Source organism: Agelaius tricolor, unplaced genomic scaffold (genome assembly GCF_023055355.1).
Source record: "Agelaius tricolor isolate 1412-34295 unplaced genomic scaffold, bAgeTri1.0.p SCAF_24, whole genome shotgun sequence".
NCBI classification, from domain to species: Eukaryota; Metazoa; Chordata; class Aves; order Passeriformes; family Icteridae; genus Agelaius; species Agelaius tricolor.
The window spans coordinates 10,957,066-10,969,917 of NW_027269284.1; the positions used below are offsets into that span (position 1 = coordinate 10,957,066).

Below are 12,852 nucleotides of genomic sequence, written 5' to 3' on the forward strand. Positions count from 1 at the left end.
GGCAGGGGGAGCCGCTCCCGAGCGGGAACCCCGGGCACAGCCGCTATTTACGGCTAAGCTCGGCTCAGCCTCGCCAGGTGGAGCCCAGGCTGGAGGTGCCGCACGGAGGAGAGGACAGAGGGAGGGTTTGCCTCACTGCGGGCCGGCTCTGCCCGGGGACGGCGCGGGCTCGGGGCCGCTGGCGGGCTCGGGGCCGGGGCTGCGGCGGGAGAAGCCCCCGGACACACAGCCCCGGGAGGGGGAGAACGCGGCGCGGCCTGGTACGGGCGCGACAGCAGCCCAAGGGCAGGAGCCGAACCGAGCCGGCCCGGCCCTGCCCAGCCCAGCGCTTACCGGCTCCGGCCACCTCCCAGCTCCATCCCCGCCAGCGGCCGCTTCCGCCGCCGCTACCGCTCCCTCCCCTTCCCCTTCCCGTTCCGGTGCGCGGGGCGGCGGCAGCGCAGGCGCGGGGCGGCGAGGCCGGAGGGGCCGGTGCGGCACGTGCCGCGCGGGGCGGCGGCGGAGGCGGCCGCTGCTGAGGTGCGGGGGAACGGGAGTTGGAATGGGAGCGGGAATGGGAGCGGCACGGCACGGCACGGCAGCAGCCGGCTGCCGCCCAGGAGCTCGGCTGACGGCCACGCCGGGCTTCCCAAGCCGTGTGGCCCGGCCACCCCTCAGCGCTACCGCTCGGTGGGGCCCGGCCGAGACGGGTGTGCAGCTGCGGGGAGCGGGATGGAGCAGCGCGGTCCCGCAGGGGAAGGGAGCGGGACGGGGAACGCCGCCTGCGCGTATCGGCTTGGGGCGGTACGGGGGTCACCGGTGCCGTCGTTGGCGTGGTGGGTGTGGGAGTTACCGGTGGTTTCTCCGTTCGGGTGATGGGTAGGGGGGTTACCGGTTCTCTGTTGGTGTGGCGGATGCAGGGATTGCTGGCTCCCGGGTACTGCTCTCCCCTGCGCTCACGGAGGGCATCAGGGGGAAAGAGCTCTTGAACGTTCTGCACCGGGCTGCTCACCCTGGCCGTCAGTGGGTGCACGGGTGTGTTTCGCTTCGGCCCTCCAGGTGTTTCTTTCAAGCTGTGAATTAAGATAATCGTCTTCTTGTATTCCTAGAGTTGTGCTTTTGTGGGAAGGAAGAGGCTCCTGACCACTCGCCAACATGGTAGTTTTCACATGCAATGCGTGTGGAGAAGCCGTGAAGAAGGCACAGGTTGAAAAGCATGTGAACATCTGCAGAAACTGTCAGTGCCTGTCTTGCATGGATTGTGGCAAGGATTTCTGGTATGTAAAGAATGGGAAATAACCTTGCTCACTCTGCAGACTCACTTGCTCACTCTTGTCACAAATGCAAGAGATGCAAGTCAGAAATTCTCACTGAAAGCTGTAGCACGACAGAAATGTCTGTGGTCTTAGAAGCATGTACTTTAAGCACATCACATTTTAATAATTTAAGTGTTGACAGTAATAATATTAAAATGATCCATTCATTTAAATAATCTATTACTTTAGCTTGTTGGTTGGCTAAGTGTTGCATAGTTGGAGGAGTGAAGCATTTCAATGACCTGTGGTTAAAAATCTCTTATGTTCAGGGGTGACGACTATAAGGAACACATCAAGTGTGTAAGTGAAGACCAGAAATATGGTGGGAAAGGCTTTGAAGCCAAAGCTAGCAAAGGAGATGCTAAACAGCAGGAGTGGATTCAGGTATGGTTTGTACTGCATACACCTACAGTAACTGTTGTCTGTAATTATCAAAGACAGAAAAGGGCCTGTACTGGCTCAAGCCAGAGATCTGTTTTTACCAATATCCCCAGCTGTCTTCTGGCATTTCCTTGATAAGTCTGTGTTTATCCTAGTAAGAAATGTGTCTTTTGTTTTGAATCTATCTCTTACTGGTTTGATTTAGTGTAATGTTCCCAACTGCATACAAAGAGACATTGGTAGTTTTCCATTTTTTCATGCCATTTATGCTTTTGTAGGTCTCTGTCAGGCACTCCTCCCCGTCTCATATTCTTTGTTCAAGGCTCAAAAATCCTACCCTGCTCAGTTGTTCTTCATGTGTAAATTAGATCTTTGGTCTTCTAAAATCTTCCCACTCTACTGTATGTTTGTGAAATGCTGTTCAAGATACAAGAGAACCATAGATTTACCACATGTCATGATTATATTTTCTGTGTCCTTTATTCCTTTCTGTTTTTTGTCAGTTAATCTACTTTTGAGTGGTTTTTATGTTTGGTTTTTTAACACTTCTGCTGATCATTGTGCTGGCATTTTCATGCAATTGGCTATTTTAACCCTGAAATATTGTATCTAAGCTCCAATGGTCAACTAAAGCCTGCCATTTTAGATGTGAAATTAGGATTGTTTTCCTTCCTTCTTGCTTTATGTGAATTTGTGTTGGATGTATTTCACCTTTTTATTAACTAGTTGCTCTTTTTCTTAAGATCTTTCTGGAATCCTCATAGTCCTCATCCTGAATAGCTTCATATCATTGGGAAAATTTTCTGTCCTCTTGTCAGATATTTTGTAAACATGTTGAACAGAAGAAGCTCCAGCATGGATAGAAATATCTCCTACTCTTTCTGTCTTTCACAAGAATCTACTCTCTTATGGCTTTACTGCAAAGGTTTTTGGAAGGACCTCAAACACATTTAAAACCCCATTAGTAGGAAGTTAGATCACATTTATCTATGGAATTGTTATTTCTATCAAGTAGAACACATGCTAAGAAGTTGCTAAGCTGTATGTATGCTTGAAGGTGTGATGAATAGAGTCAGAGATGAGTGCTCTTGTTGAGATTGAGCACTGTTGAGGACATTTGTAAAGGCAGCATGATGTGAGTGTTGCTTATGAGCGTGGGTACCCTGCCTCAATAGTAAGTGATTCCTATGTAGAAGGATGAGGAATTAGCAGTTACTTTCTGCTGACAGTCTTAACATATTCACAAAGCCTTTCAGTCACCAGATCTTCAGCAGTACAGGAAGGCTCTGCAGTGTCCAGTGGCTGCACTCTCTAAGTACTGCAGAGCCCAGAGCCTTTTCCCCCCACAAGCAAGCAGTGCTGTTCAAGGGGCTGCCATGAGACCCTGGTCTAATCTCTTCTGTCGTGCTGACACCCATAGCACAGGAATATCCAGAGCTGTCATATAGGGATAAATGCTTGTTGAAGCTGGCACTCTTGCCAGGAGAAATGCATGTCAGCTGTGGCATCAAAAGTAAGCCTGATTTTTCTAATTAACTTCAAAACCAAAAAGTTGCTTTTCTTAATGCAGGTCTTTTTCATGCTGCAAGAATCCCTTTTGTGATACAGTTACTTTAGTTTGAAATGTTTTTATTACAGTTTGTAACTTATTAATCAGAAAGCACTGGTGAGCAGTCCTGCTTACCTCTGCTTACTACATTTATACATAGGTATAAATGTTTATGTAGATAATTTTGACACATTTAACAAGCTATGATAGAGCCAAAGGTCAGTGTTTTTCTCATGTTTTTTGAGCATTTCTTATGAGCAGACTATACCAGCTACAGGTGCTGGGTGATTTCTGCCCAGTGTATTTCAGACTTGCACACCTGACATGTACCATTTGCTCCTTATGCTGCTTTGCTGATTTAATTCTGTTTTTCTTCATTCAGAAAATTCATGAGGTGATGAAGAAGCCCAACATAAGTCCCAAAGTGCGGAACATTCTGGAGCAAATACGTGCCTTTGATAACATTCCAAGAAAAAAAGTAAAGTTTCAGGTATGTTTTAATAAGGCTTTGCAGTTATCTGTGCAGTGAACACAAAAATAGACTTTTTTAGGGAACGCCACTCTCTTTTAACAAAGGTCGGACAAATTGCTTATTTGGGCATTTGTATAGATTGTGTAATAGCTGAATTTCAAATAGGCAGTGTGTGTAAAATTTGCTTTAAATGACTCTTGGTCTGCCAGTTGAATTAGGTAGTAAGCCAGATACTTACCTTTTAAGCTTAATCTCCATATGTAGGTTTGTTCTGTTTTCAATACCTTTCTTTTTTGACTATTTGCTATTTCTATTGAATGCCCAAATTCTTATACATACTTTTAAAGATTTCTTATTTCTTTGGCTTTGGTTTTTCTTCCTGAAGGCAAGGTCCTGTTTTGAGAGTTTTCCTGTTACTCAGTGTTCTGACAGACTCTCCTGCTCTGCATGCTTCACTAAAGTAAATTACAGATGCCAAGAATTTACTGTGGCTAAAGAATTTCATCAAAAGTGAATAATTACTCAAAAAGGGGCCTTTTTTCCCCCCACCTCTGTTCTGTGCATCAGATTGTGAGGCTGAGAGGAGATCAAGCTTGCTTCCAAAGCACTCAAATAGAACTTAATAGAGCTGTGGTGAAATTGCTGCTAGCAAGCTGAAGGTTAGACTATTTCCCTACAGGATTAATGTTGTGAGCAGGAAAACTAGTATTTTCCAGAAGCCTCTCTTTTTGATAAGATACATTGCAGTGAAAGATCAAATTTTTTTCAATTAATTATTCCAATTTACTAATGCACGTTTCCTGGGGTTTTTACTGCAATGCAAAAATCTTTATATTACATTTAACATTGAATTCCCCATTGCTAAAAGTTGATCTCTTGCACATAATGTGAACAGCATAATTTACTGCTATATTTTCATTTTCACCAGGAACACCTGCAATAACCCAAACAACTTCGAAATGTTTGCATTGAGCTATTTGCTTAAATTATACTTTCTTGTAATAAACTAAGGTATCCATTTAGGAGTGTGACCGTATATATAAGATCAGATCACTAATGTTTTAACTCATGGGAACAGTCAGAAGATTTGGTGGGACCTTAATGTAGCCATTTGTATCAAAATGCTTCAGGATTATCTTCTGTATATATTTGCCACTTGGGGAGGCAATGGAGATATATGGTATAGCCTCCTAACAGTCCCTAGACATTACATGAAACAATTTAGCAAAGAGGCTTGAGAGATTTAATAGGAGTAACCTCTAAGCAGATCTTAGTCAAAAGCAGTGATTCAGTCTTAAATGAAAAATAAAAAACAAGAACCAATTATATGGTAATGAAGAAATGAAATCAGAAGTGGATGTTTTCAGTTATAATTGTTTTTTCTATGCACAGAATTGGATCAAGAACAGTTTGAGAATAAATGACAGCAATTTGCAAGATCAGGTGTGGGGTGTTTTCTCAGAAGCAACCAGAAACGTAAGTTTAACTGGAGATACATTATAAAATGGGAATGCACTCCAAAATGTTTGAAGGAAAACCTTTCAGACTCCCTTTGTAGATGTGAGTGGAAACATTGTCTCCCACAGTTCCAACAGATTATGTTATGATGTAATATTTCTCAACTAAATTGTTAATTTGTGGAACACAGAACTGTTGCTGAAGTTGTTCATACTGAGTAGGTTGTGATTGAAAACTTGGACATGGTGACACAATTGTGCCATGATAATCAGGAGGCTAATTTGTGCTACTAGTACATAACAAAAGGAAAACCTCTGCCTTTATCTTTGTTCCAATCTTTTATCACACACTAAGATGGAATAAGACATCTTTCAGAGTTTATTGGTCTCAAATTTATATGTATTGGAGTGAGAAATTAACAAGCATATAGTTTACCTATTTCATTAGTGGGGAGAGAAATTCTCCAGTTTGTGGTGCAAATTCCTCCCATTCTTTTGTCCAAATTGTGGACTCACTCTGACCTTTTGTCAGTGCCTAATTCTTTGGTATTTCATTATATCTTAGTGTGTTTTGGTAGGGTGTTGTTTGTTTGCATCTATTGCTGCTACCCAAGAGCTGTTGGAGAAGCTCATTTCTCAGCTGATGTAAAGATGCTCTCCCCCCTTTTGCCCAAATTCTTTTGAGGAAGAGTGTAGGCATAGCTTTGGCATTAATCCCCTGTTAGTGATGCTTTGTGTTTCTGATTTGATGATTCCAGTTAAGTTTATTTTTTACTGAGGAATCCAAATGTAAGAGCCAAGAAAGAAAGAAATACCTTTACTAAAGGATAGGAACATAACATAAATTCTGGACACTGAAATACACTGTTTTACTGGAGCATTAATACTGAGTTTGTACGACTCCACTAAAGTCATAAGCAGTTCTCCCTTGACTTACACTAATTTATAAAAGCTCTTCAATCTGAAAACCTTTTATTTAAACACAAATGTAAACAATAACACTGTCCATAGAGCTTATCATTAAAATAAAATATATAACACAGCATTTCAATTCACTTTAAGAAATCTTAAAAAGATCTTAAGATATGATTGGTAATACATACCTTGAAGTGTATATACTCAATTGAAATTCTCAAGCAGGAGTGCCTTTTTTAGCATCATGTCATAATGGTTTGTTGTCCCAGCCACATCCAAGACAGGGAATTGGATGGCAAAAGAGATGATTACTCAAGGGCTGTGTATTTGGGAATAAGTTCTGCATCTTGCTGTAATGTGCTGTAGTTTTGTTTGTGTAAATTAAAGAGCTGTCACTTCCTTAATTACATTTAACAAATAATTTAAAACACAATAGACACTTACTTCAACTAGGAATTACATATGTTGTAAGATAATATTTCTCCTGTGATGTTCATTAGCATTTAGTCTGTTAAGTTAAAAGCATCAGGCACATTAGTTCACTGGTGCTGCTTCTCAGGTGACATCATATGTGAGCAATTTAATTGATTTCAGGATATCAGTGTTCTGAACAGTTACTGATGATCTATAGAGGAAAGTTGCAATGTCAAAAAGCACATGTGAAAACTGTAATTATCTTTCTTTCAACAAAAGACTTCAAATGAAAAGGAACAAGACAAGCCACAACAGAAGGAAGAGCAGCAGCCTGCAGAAACTGGGAAAAACACAAAGGCAGAAGAAAATGGAATTACAGATGAAAAAACTGAGAAAAAAAAGAATAAGAGGGAACGAAAAGAAGAGAGACAAAAGAATAAAAAGAAGGAGAAAAAAGATCTGAAATTGGAAAACCAGGAAGAAGTAAAAAAGATTAAAAAGTCCAAAAAAGGAAAAGAGAGTGTGGAGGATGAATTTGAAATAAATGGAAATGGCAATCACAGTGAAACAGAAGAGGAAACAAATGTAAAGAAACGCAAACATAAACATGTGGAAGGTATCCATCATACAACTTATATTCATGTTTGTTTTGAAGAGGCTTTTTCTCAATTCCAAAGCTCAATAAACTACCTAAGTAGAATTTAAAGTAGTGCATAAGATATACAAATTAGATTATTTTTAACAATGATTGCACATTTCTTTCATTTCTTTTATAAAATCTGAACCACTTTGCAAGTATAAACTCATGTTACAAGAACAAAAACTTAAGTCATGTTATTGACAAAACATGTGAGAACTTCTCATTTTGAGTCTTTCTTGTGTATGTTTTGTCCAATTCCATCTCTAGAGGAACCTCATACCAAAACAAAGAGAGTGAAAACTGAAAGCATTTCAGAAGACATGGAAACAGAAAATGTCAATGACAATGAAGAAAATGTGGGAACAGATAAAGGTATTCTTAAAGGAACAATTTAGATCATTACAAAACTACTCTGGAAAAGACCTAATGCATGATATAAGCACAGCTTCTGTAGCAAGCCATTGTGCCTCAGTATACATGAATGTGTATATTCAGTATACACATCTGTTCCAGAGTAAGTAGTAGCCTGTGCTACTCTTAACACCTGATAATGAATTACTTCTCTAATATGTTGTTTGAGCTGTGCTGGCAGCCTTTGGCTGTGCTTGATTCCAGTGGACACTGAGGTTTCACCACAGCGGGTCTCTTCCCTGCTGCCATGCACATTGGACAGCACAATAAAAAGGGTAACAACTCTTAGACCTCTTGGCATCTCTCATATCCCCATTTTTGCTCAGTGAATCATAAATTTGACTTCAGATACGTTGGACCTTAGTTTATGCTTAGATAAACCTACTTCTGCCTATCACCTGTCATGCTCTGACTGTGTTTGAACATAGAGATCATTTATTTGATAAACTACCAATTAATGACCTCTGAAGGTGGTATGGTCAAATTTGACTGCCTGTGATTTAAGTGTGAAGAGACAGGATCTTAACTATCCCTGCATTATTTAAGAGTTTCTGCTTAATAGCTGAAGTGCAGAAGTTAAGTAAAAATTGTGACCCCTGTTGCTCAAGTACTGTGTTGATTCTTCATCTCCATTTTATATTCAGGAACAACTGATGAATTTTATGCTTAAGACACCCTCCTGTTGTAGGGTCAGTAAGGTAACAACTGTTGTGGTAGCCAAACTGATTCCAAAATCAGGAGATTGATGGCTGGTTACTAGCAGAGAAGACTCAGAATAGCTCCTTTCACTAACAGTGTTGTCCACCTAATTATTTCCTAGGTAAATTCAACTGGAAGGGAACCATCAAAGCAGTTCTGAAACAGGCTCCAGACAATGAAATTTCAATTAAGAAACTAAGAAAAAAGGTACTGTACAACATGGTTTTTTTAATCTCCTATGGTCTTGTGAATTTATTTGTGTAATGCTGACACAGAAAATTCTGGATGACATAAACAAAAAGTTAACATTTTGAATGGAATATCAATTAACAGAATGTCAGCTGAAGGACAGGTTTTTTATTGCTTACTGAATTACACAAGAAATTCAGTGCTAGTTCTGAAAAGGAATAATAGCACAATAGCTTCCATGGCACTTTTAATGTAGTAATGTAAATGTATTACTGCTTACAATGGAATTATCTTCACAGACTAAAAACCATTTCTCTATCTTTGTGCAGGTGATAGCTCAATATTATGCAGTAGCTGGTGAACATCACAAAACAGAAGAGGACATCCTAGCCATATTCAATAAGAAAGTGAATAACAATCCTAAATTTAGAGTTCTTAAGGACAAAGTGAAACTTGTGAAATAAACAGTTTGCATACTTCTTGTGAAATAAACTACTTTGCATAGCTGTTGCATTTTAATCTTGCAGATGGAGTCAAACTCTTCTGTCAGCTGTACAAATACTATGCATTGGTATCAATTGAAATTGTGTATGTGAAAGCAGAATTTAACTTTTAATACTGGATCCCTCCCCTTTTTCTAGATTTATCACAGAACATTTTCAGATACTTTATTTTTTGATTTTATGGAAAATGTATATTTTTTTGTACAAGTTTTAAGAGGCATTGAAAGTAATTGCTGGCCTACTGTATTAAAATTCTTCCAGTAATGAATATAATTTATAGGCATGAATGTTTTTCAGGACCTGGGTTGTGTGGCTTTTTGCAGGAACTATTTTCAGAGCAAATAGGATTTTCATATTCAGAAACCCACTGTGGAATAAATGTTTTGTTATGCTAAAATTCAAAATGGTATGGCTGATACCCACTTTATGCACTGTGGATAGTGTATGCAGCCTTTAATAAACTGTTGATTCTGTGTTGTAAAATGCATAAATAAAGTGTCAGATTTGTGTATGCAATATTGCACATTCACTGAAAATCTAAAGACTGAGTTATCTGTATATGCATTGCTACTGAAAGTCTTGATTAGTAATGCAGCTGACTTCAATAGAAGTGGTTACATGGACTAAAAATTGACTGATGAAATAGATTACTTTAAAATACAAGTTTAAATATATGCATCTTGTCACTTTATAATTGCATAATAAATCCACGAATTATACATGCTTTGAAGAGGCTGTTGTATTGCTGTCACCAAAACAATGTAGCTAGGCTAGAAATGTTACAGGTATGTAAGAGACAGAGCTGCCTGGGGAAAGTTACTTGAAGTTTTGTAGGTTTTTACTTAATTGCAAAATTACTTCCATGTAGGAAGTTTCCTATTATGATATAGTCTGTTAAAAACAGCATTATAAAGCACTCAGTCATATGGTGTTTTTAAAAATTGCTTAGTGATTTCAAGCAGATACACTTCTATAAAACTCCACAGTAAAAATATCTGAATTTATAGAAATATTGACTATATTAAAGGTATAAATACTAAAAACTGGGTTCAGTTTTTTTGAGTACATATTTGTCTTACTGTAAAGGTTGCAAGAAAGGACATAATGAATTTAAGGTGTTAGTTGTTTGTTGAAGCTATGCAACAGTTCTTTTTATTCAGTCTAACAGATAACCAAAATCTTGGCTCCTATCACTGCAGAGTTCTGGTGTCTGATGCTCAGGGTTTACTGCAGTGATCACTGAATGAAGCAAAGCAGCAGGCTAAGTGTTCAAACACCATGGATCAGTGAAAGCTGGGAATAAGGAATATCAAATAAACAGTATGCAGATGACCTATCAGAGTAGGATGTGACCTTGTAATTTGCTTTTCTGCTTTAACTGTTATCATTCTTTAAGGTTCAAACAGTGTACTCCCCTGTGCATTGCCATGGTTGGATTAGTGCTGCCTGTGTGGAGTAATAAACATACTGTAAATTATTCTTCCCCTCTCTGTGTAAAGGGTAAAGCAGCACCAGCTGATGTTCAGCTTTTTCCTTCATGTTTTGGCACACATGAATCTAATGCTTGCCTCTCTTGGACAGTCATTAGTGGGAGCCTGTTGCAAGTAAGCCCTGTTGTAATTACAATAGTATAACCTCAGTGTATGTTGCTGCTGTAGTGTTACCTTTCCTGCTCTGTTGGCAGAATAATGCTTTGTAGGCATATTTTTCTTTCTGGGTGTTCCTGGGAATACTGAGTATGGTCATATATGTGTATTACATATATGTCATGTATGTAATATGGTAAGTGTGGTAAGTAATATGTAGTATGGTAGATGAGTCTATGCCTTTAATTGTAGAAGGCTTCAAGTGTTATTCTAGTCCATGCATAGTTGCATTAGTGACATGCAGCTCTCCAGTGAAAAAAATCCCAGACTTAGATGTTTTTTCATTAGACAATTAATAAAGTACTCAAGAGGATTCAATTTGACTTTTCCCCTTGCAACAGATCTGGACTTTAATTTACTCCTTGCAACTAATGATGTCTTGATCAGATTGAATTTACTTCAAATTTGGTGGTAATTGTTTCAGAGGGAGGCATAATCCCTCAAGAGATCATTGAGAATCCTTCAAGAAGACAGAAAAACAGCAGGACCTCTCTAATTTCTATTCAATAATTAAGCAGCATATTTACCAGTATTGTTTTAGTCCAGAATATGTTTTAGTGATTTTCTAAACAGCATAACATAGCTCCATAATTAAACCTTATTGTTAAAATTTTCTTTTCTAAAATAGTGTAGTGAAAAGTGAGTGTCTTTGTGGCAGGGTGAGGAAGGGAGAAATTAGAAAATTGTTTAAAGCTAGTAGCTTTCATTATAACTATAGCATAAGCACTTAAGCAGGGACTTTAATCACTCAAAGAAAAAAAGCTTCAAAGGACAGCTACTTATTTGTTGTGCTCAGCCCTCCACTGTCCTGGTGCATTAGAGTAGTTCATTCTTTCTCCAGTGAAAACTGATCCTCCCACCTGGTGCTATAATCCAATTGCATCAGGACAATGTACTCAGAGCCCTACATGAGTAGTGGCTCATAGCTGATGACCACAGGATACAGAGACCCAATACATTATTTCATTCACTAACTTTTAAGGCTGTAACACTTACCCTTATTAGGGAAATAAGAGAGCAAATATTAAAGTTTTTGTGCAAGATAAGTGAAAAAAGGCATATTGTTCTGTACATTGAGCTGTAGTCACAGGTTACAAGATATCTCAGTCAATATATTCAACATTTACCCCTTTCTTCTCCCAGATTAGCCTTTAAGAAAAAAACAGGAATAAGTCCTCTAAGTTTCTTTTCTGCTCTGTCAGCCAAGAAAAGCTGCATATTATGTTTCCCATTAGTACTTTTACAGGAAGTGTTACTTTATATTGAATTCTAAATTCCACTTGGACTAGAGGAAGTTTTACTAGTAACTTTCCTTTATACTTTTAAGATACAGTTCCTTTTACCCCTGGTAATCTACTGCTTCTCTTTGCAATTCTTGGATGTAATTCCTTTTGTACCTGAATCCTCATGCTTTTATGCTCTCAGACAGCAAAGGCTGAAAAACCTTCAAGCTTTTTGCTTAGATTGGACTTGTTTCTTCAAGACTGCAGATCACAGATCTTAGTCCTTTCCAAACGCATCTTTTTATAATCTTTCCTTTTTAAATCTATTCTGGAAGATTTAGAATTGTCCAGTCTTTTGTGTGTTTCACTTTTCTCATTAGAATCTTTTAGTAGAAGCTGCTCTTGCTACACAACTTCATACCTAAGCTACAGCAGAAGTAAAATACTGACTTCCCACAGAAGTAGTTTTATAGTTCATGAAATTACTTGAAAGTAACAGAAAACCAGAAATGACGTCTTGATGCCTGCCCACCCATTAAACCCCTCTTCTCAAGCTTCTATGTGGAATGCATTAGTACAAAATTAGTATAAAAAGCCTAATTAAGGCCAGATTACAGTCAAGCTCAACTCACATATATTTGGTTTTTAAACATCATGGGATCTTCCTCTCAGGCAGCATGAAATCCACTTGAAAGTATTCAGATCACTGCATCTCACTTAGGTGACAAAGAAAAAGAACCAGAATAAAAAAGAACCAGAATTCTGCCTGCATTGCAGGTGGCTCAAACCACACTGTGTTTCCTCCTGCCTTCTGTTCCTTGCAGTAGCCACAAAATGATCTTCCACCATCCAGCCATTAATGTATAAACTCAAAGCACTAAAAGTGCACCTTTACTCTAATTTTTTACCCTTCTGCTGGCCTTTTCTCTTGATAGGAAGGAATTCCAGGAGGAATACACACCTATGGACACTGTACAGTATCCATACATGACAAAGGCTCATGTTTTCTGTGGATGAGACAGGACCAGGATTTTCTCCTAGACTGTTCTTTCTTACCA

At 39.1% G+C, this 12,852-nt stretch overlaps 2 protein-coding genes across 2 annotated transcripts in view; one reads left to right on the top strand and one right to left on the bottom strand.

Moving 5' to 3' along the window:
- The window catches only part of ZBTB49 (zinc finger and BTB domain containing 49), an 18,982-nt gene extending 18,561 nt beyond the window's left edge, over positions 1 to 421 (bottom strand). Inside the window, exon 1 of the mRNA XM_071447204.1 lies at positions 334 to 421. The gene's annotated coding sequence lies outside the window, so the exon portion shown is untranslated. The remainder of the gene's footprint in view (positions 1 to 333) is intronic.
- On the top strand, positions 417 to 9,655 carry LYAR (Ly1 antibody reactive). Its single transcript, XM_071447205.1, has 9 exons — positions 417 to 519; positions 1,089 to 1,256; positions 1,565 to 1,679; positions 3,608 to 3,715; positions 5,090 to 5,173; positions 6,763 to 7,099; positions 7,391 to 7,495; positions 8,355 to 8,440; positions 8,752 to 9,655. The coding sequence occupies exons 2-9, from the start codon at positions 1,135 to 1,137 to the stop codon at positions 8,884 to 8,886; spliced, it is 1,092 nt and encodes a 363-aa protein (XP_071303306.1). The 5' UTR covers positions 417 to 519; positions 1,089 to 1,134; the 3' UTR covers positions 8,887 to 9,655.
- Positions 9,656 to 12,852: the final 3,197 nt, after the last annotated feature.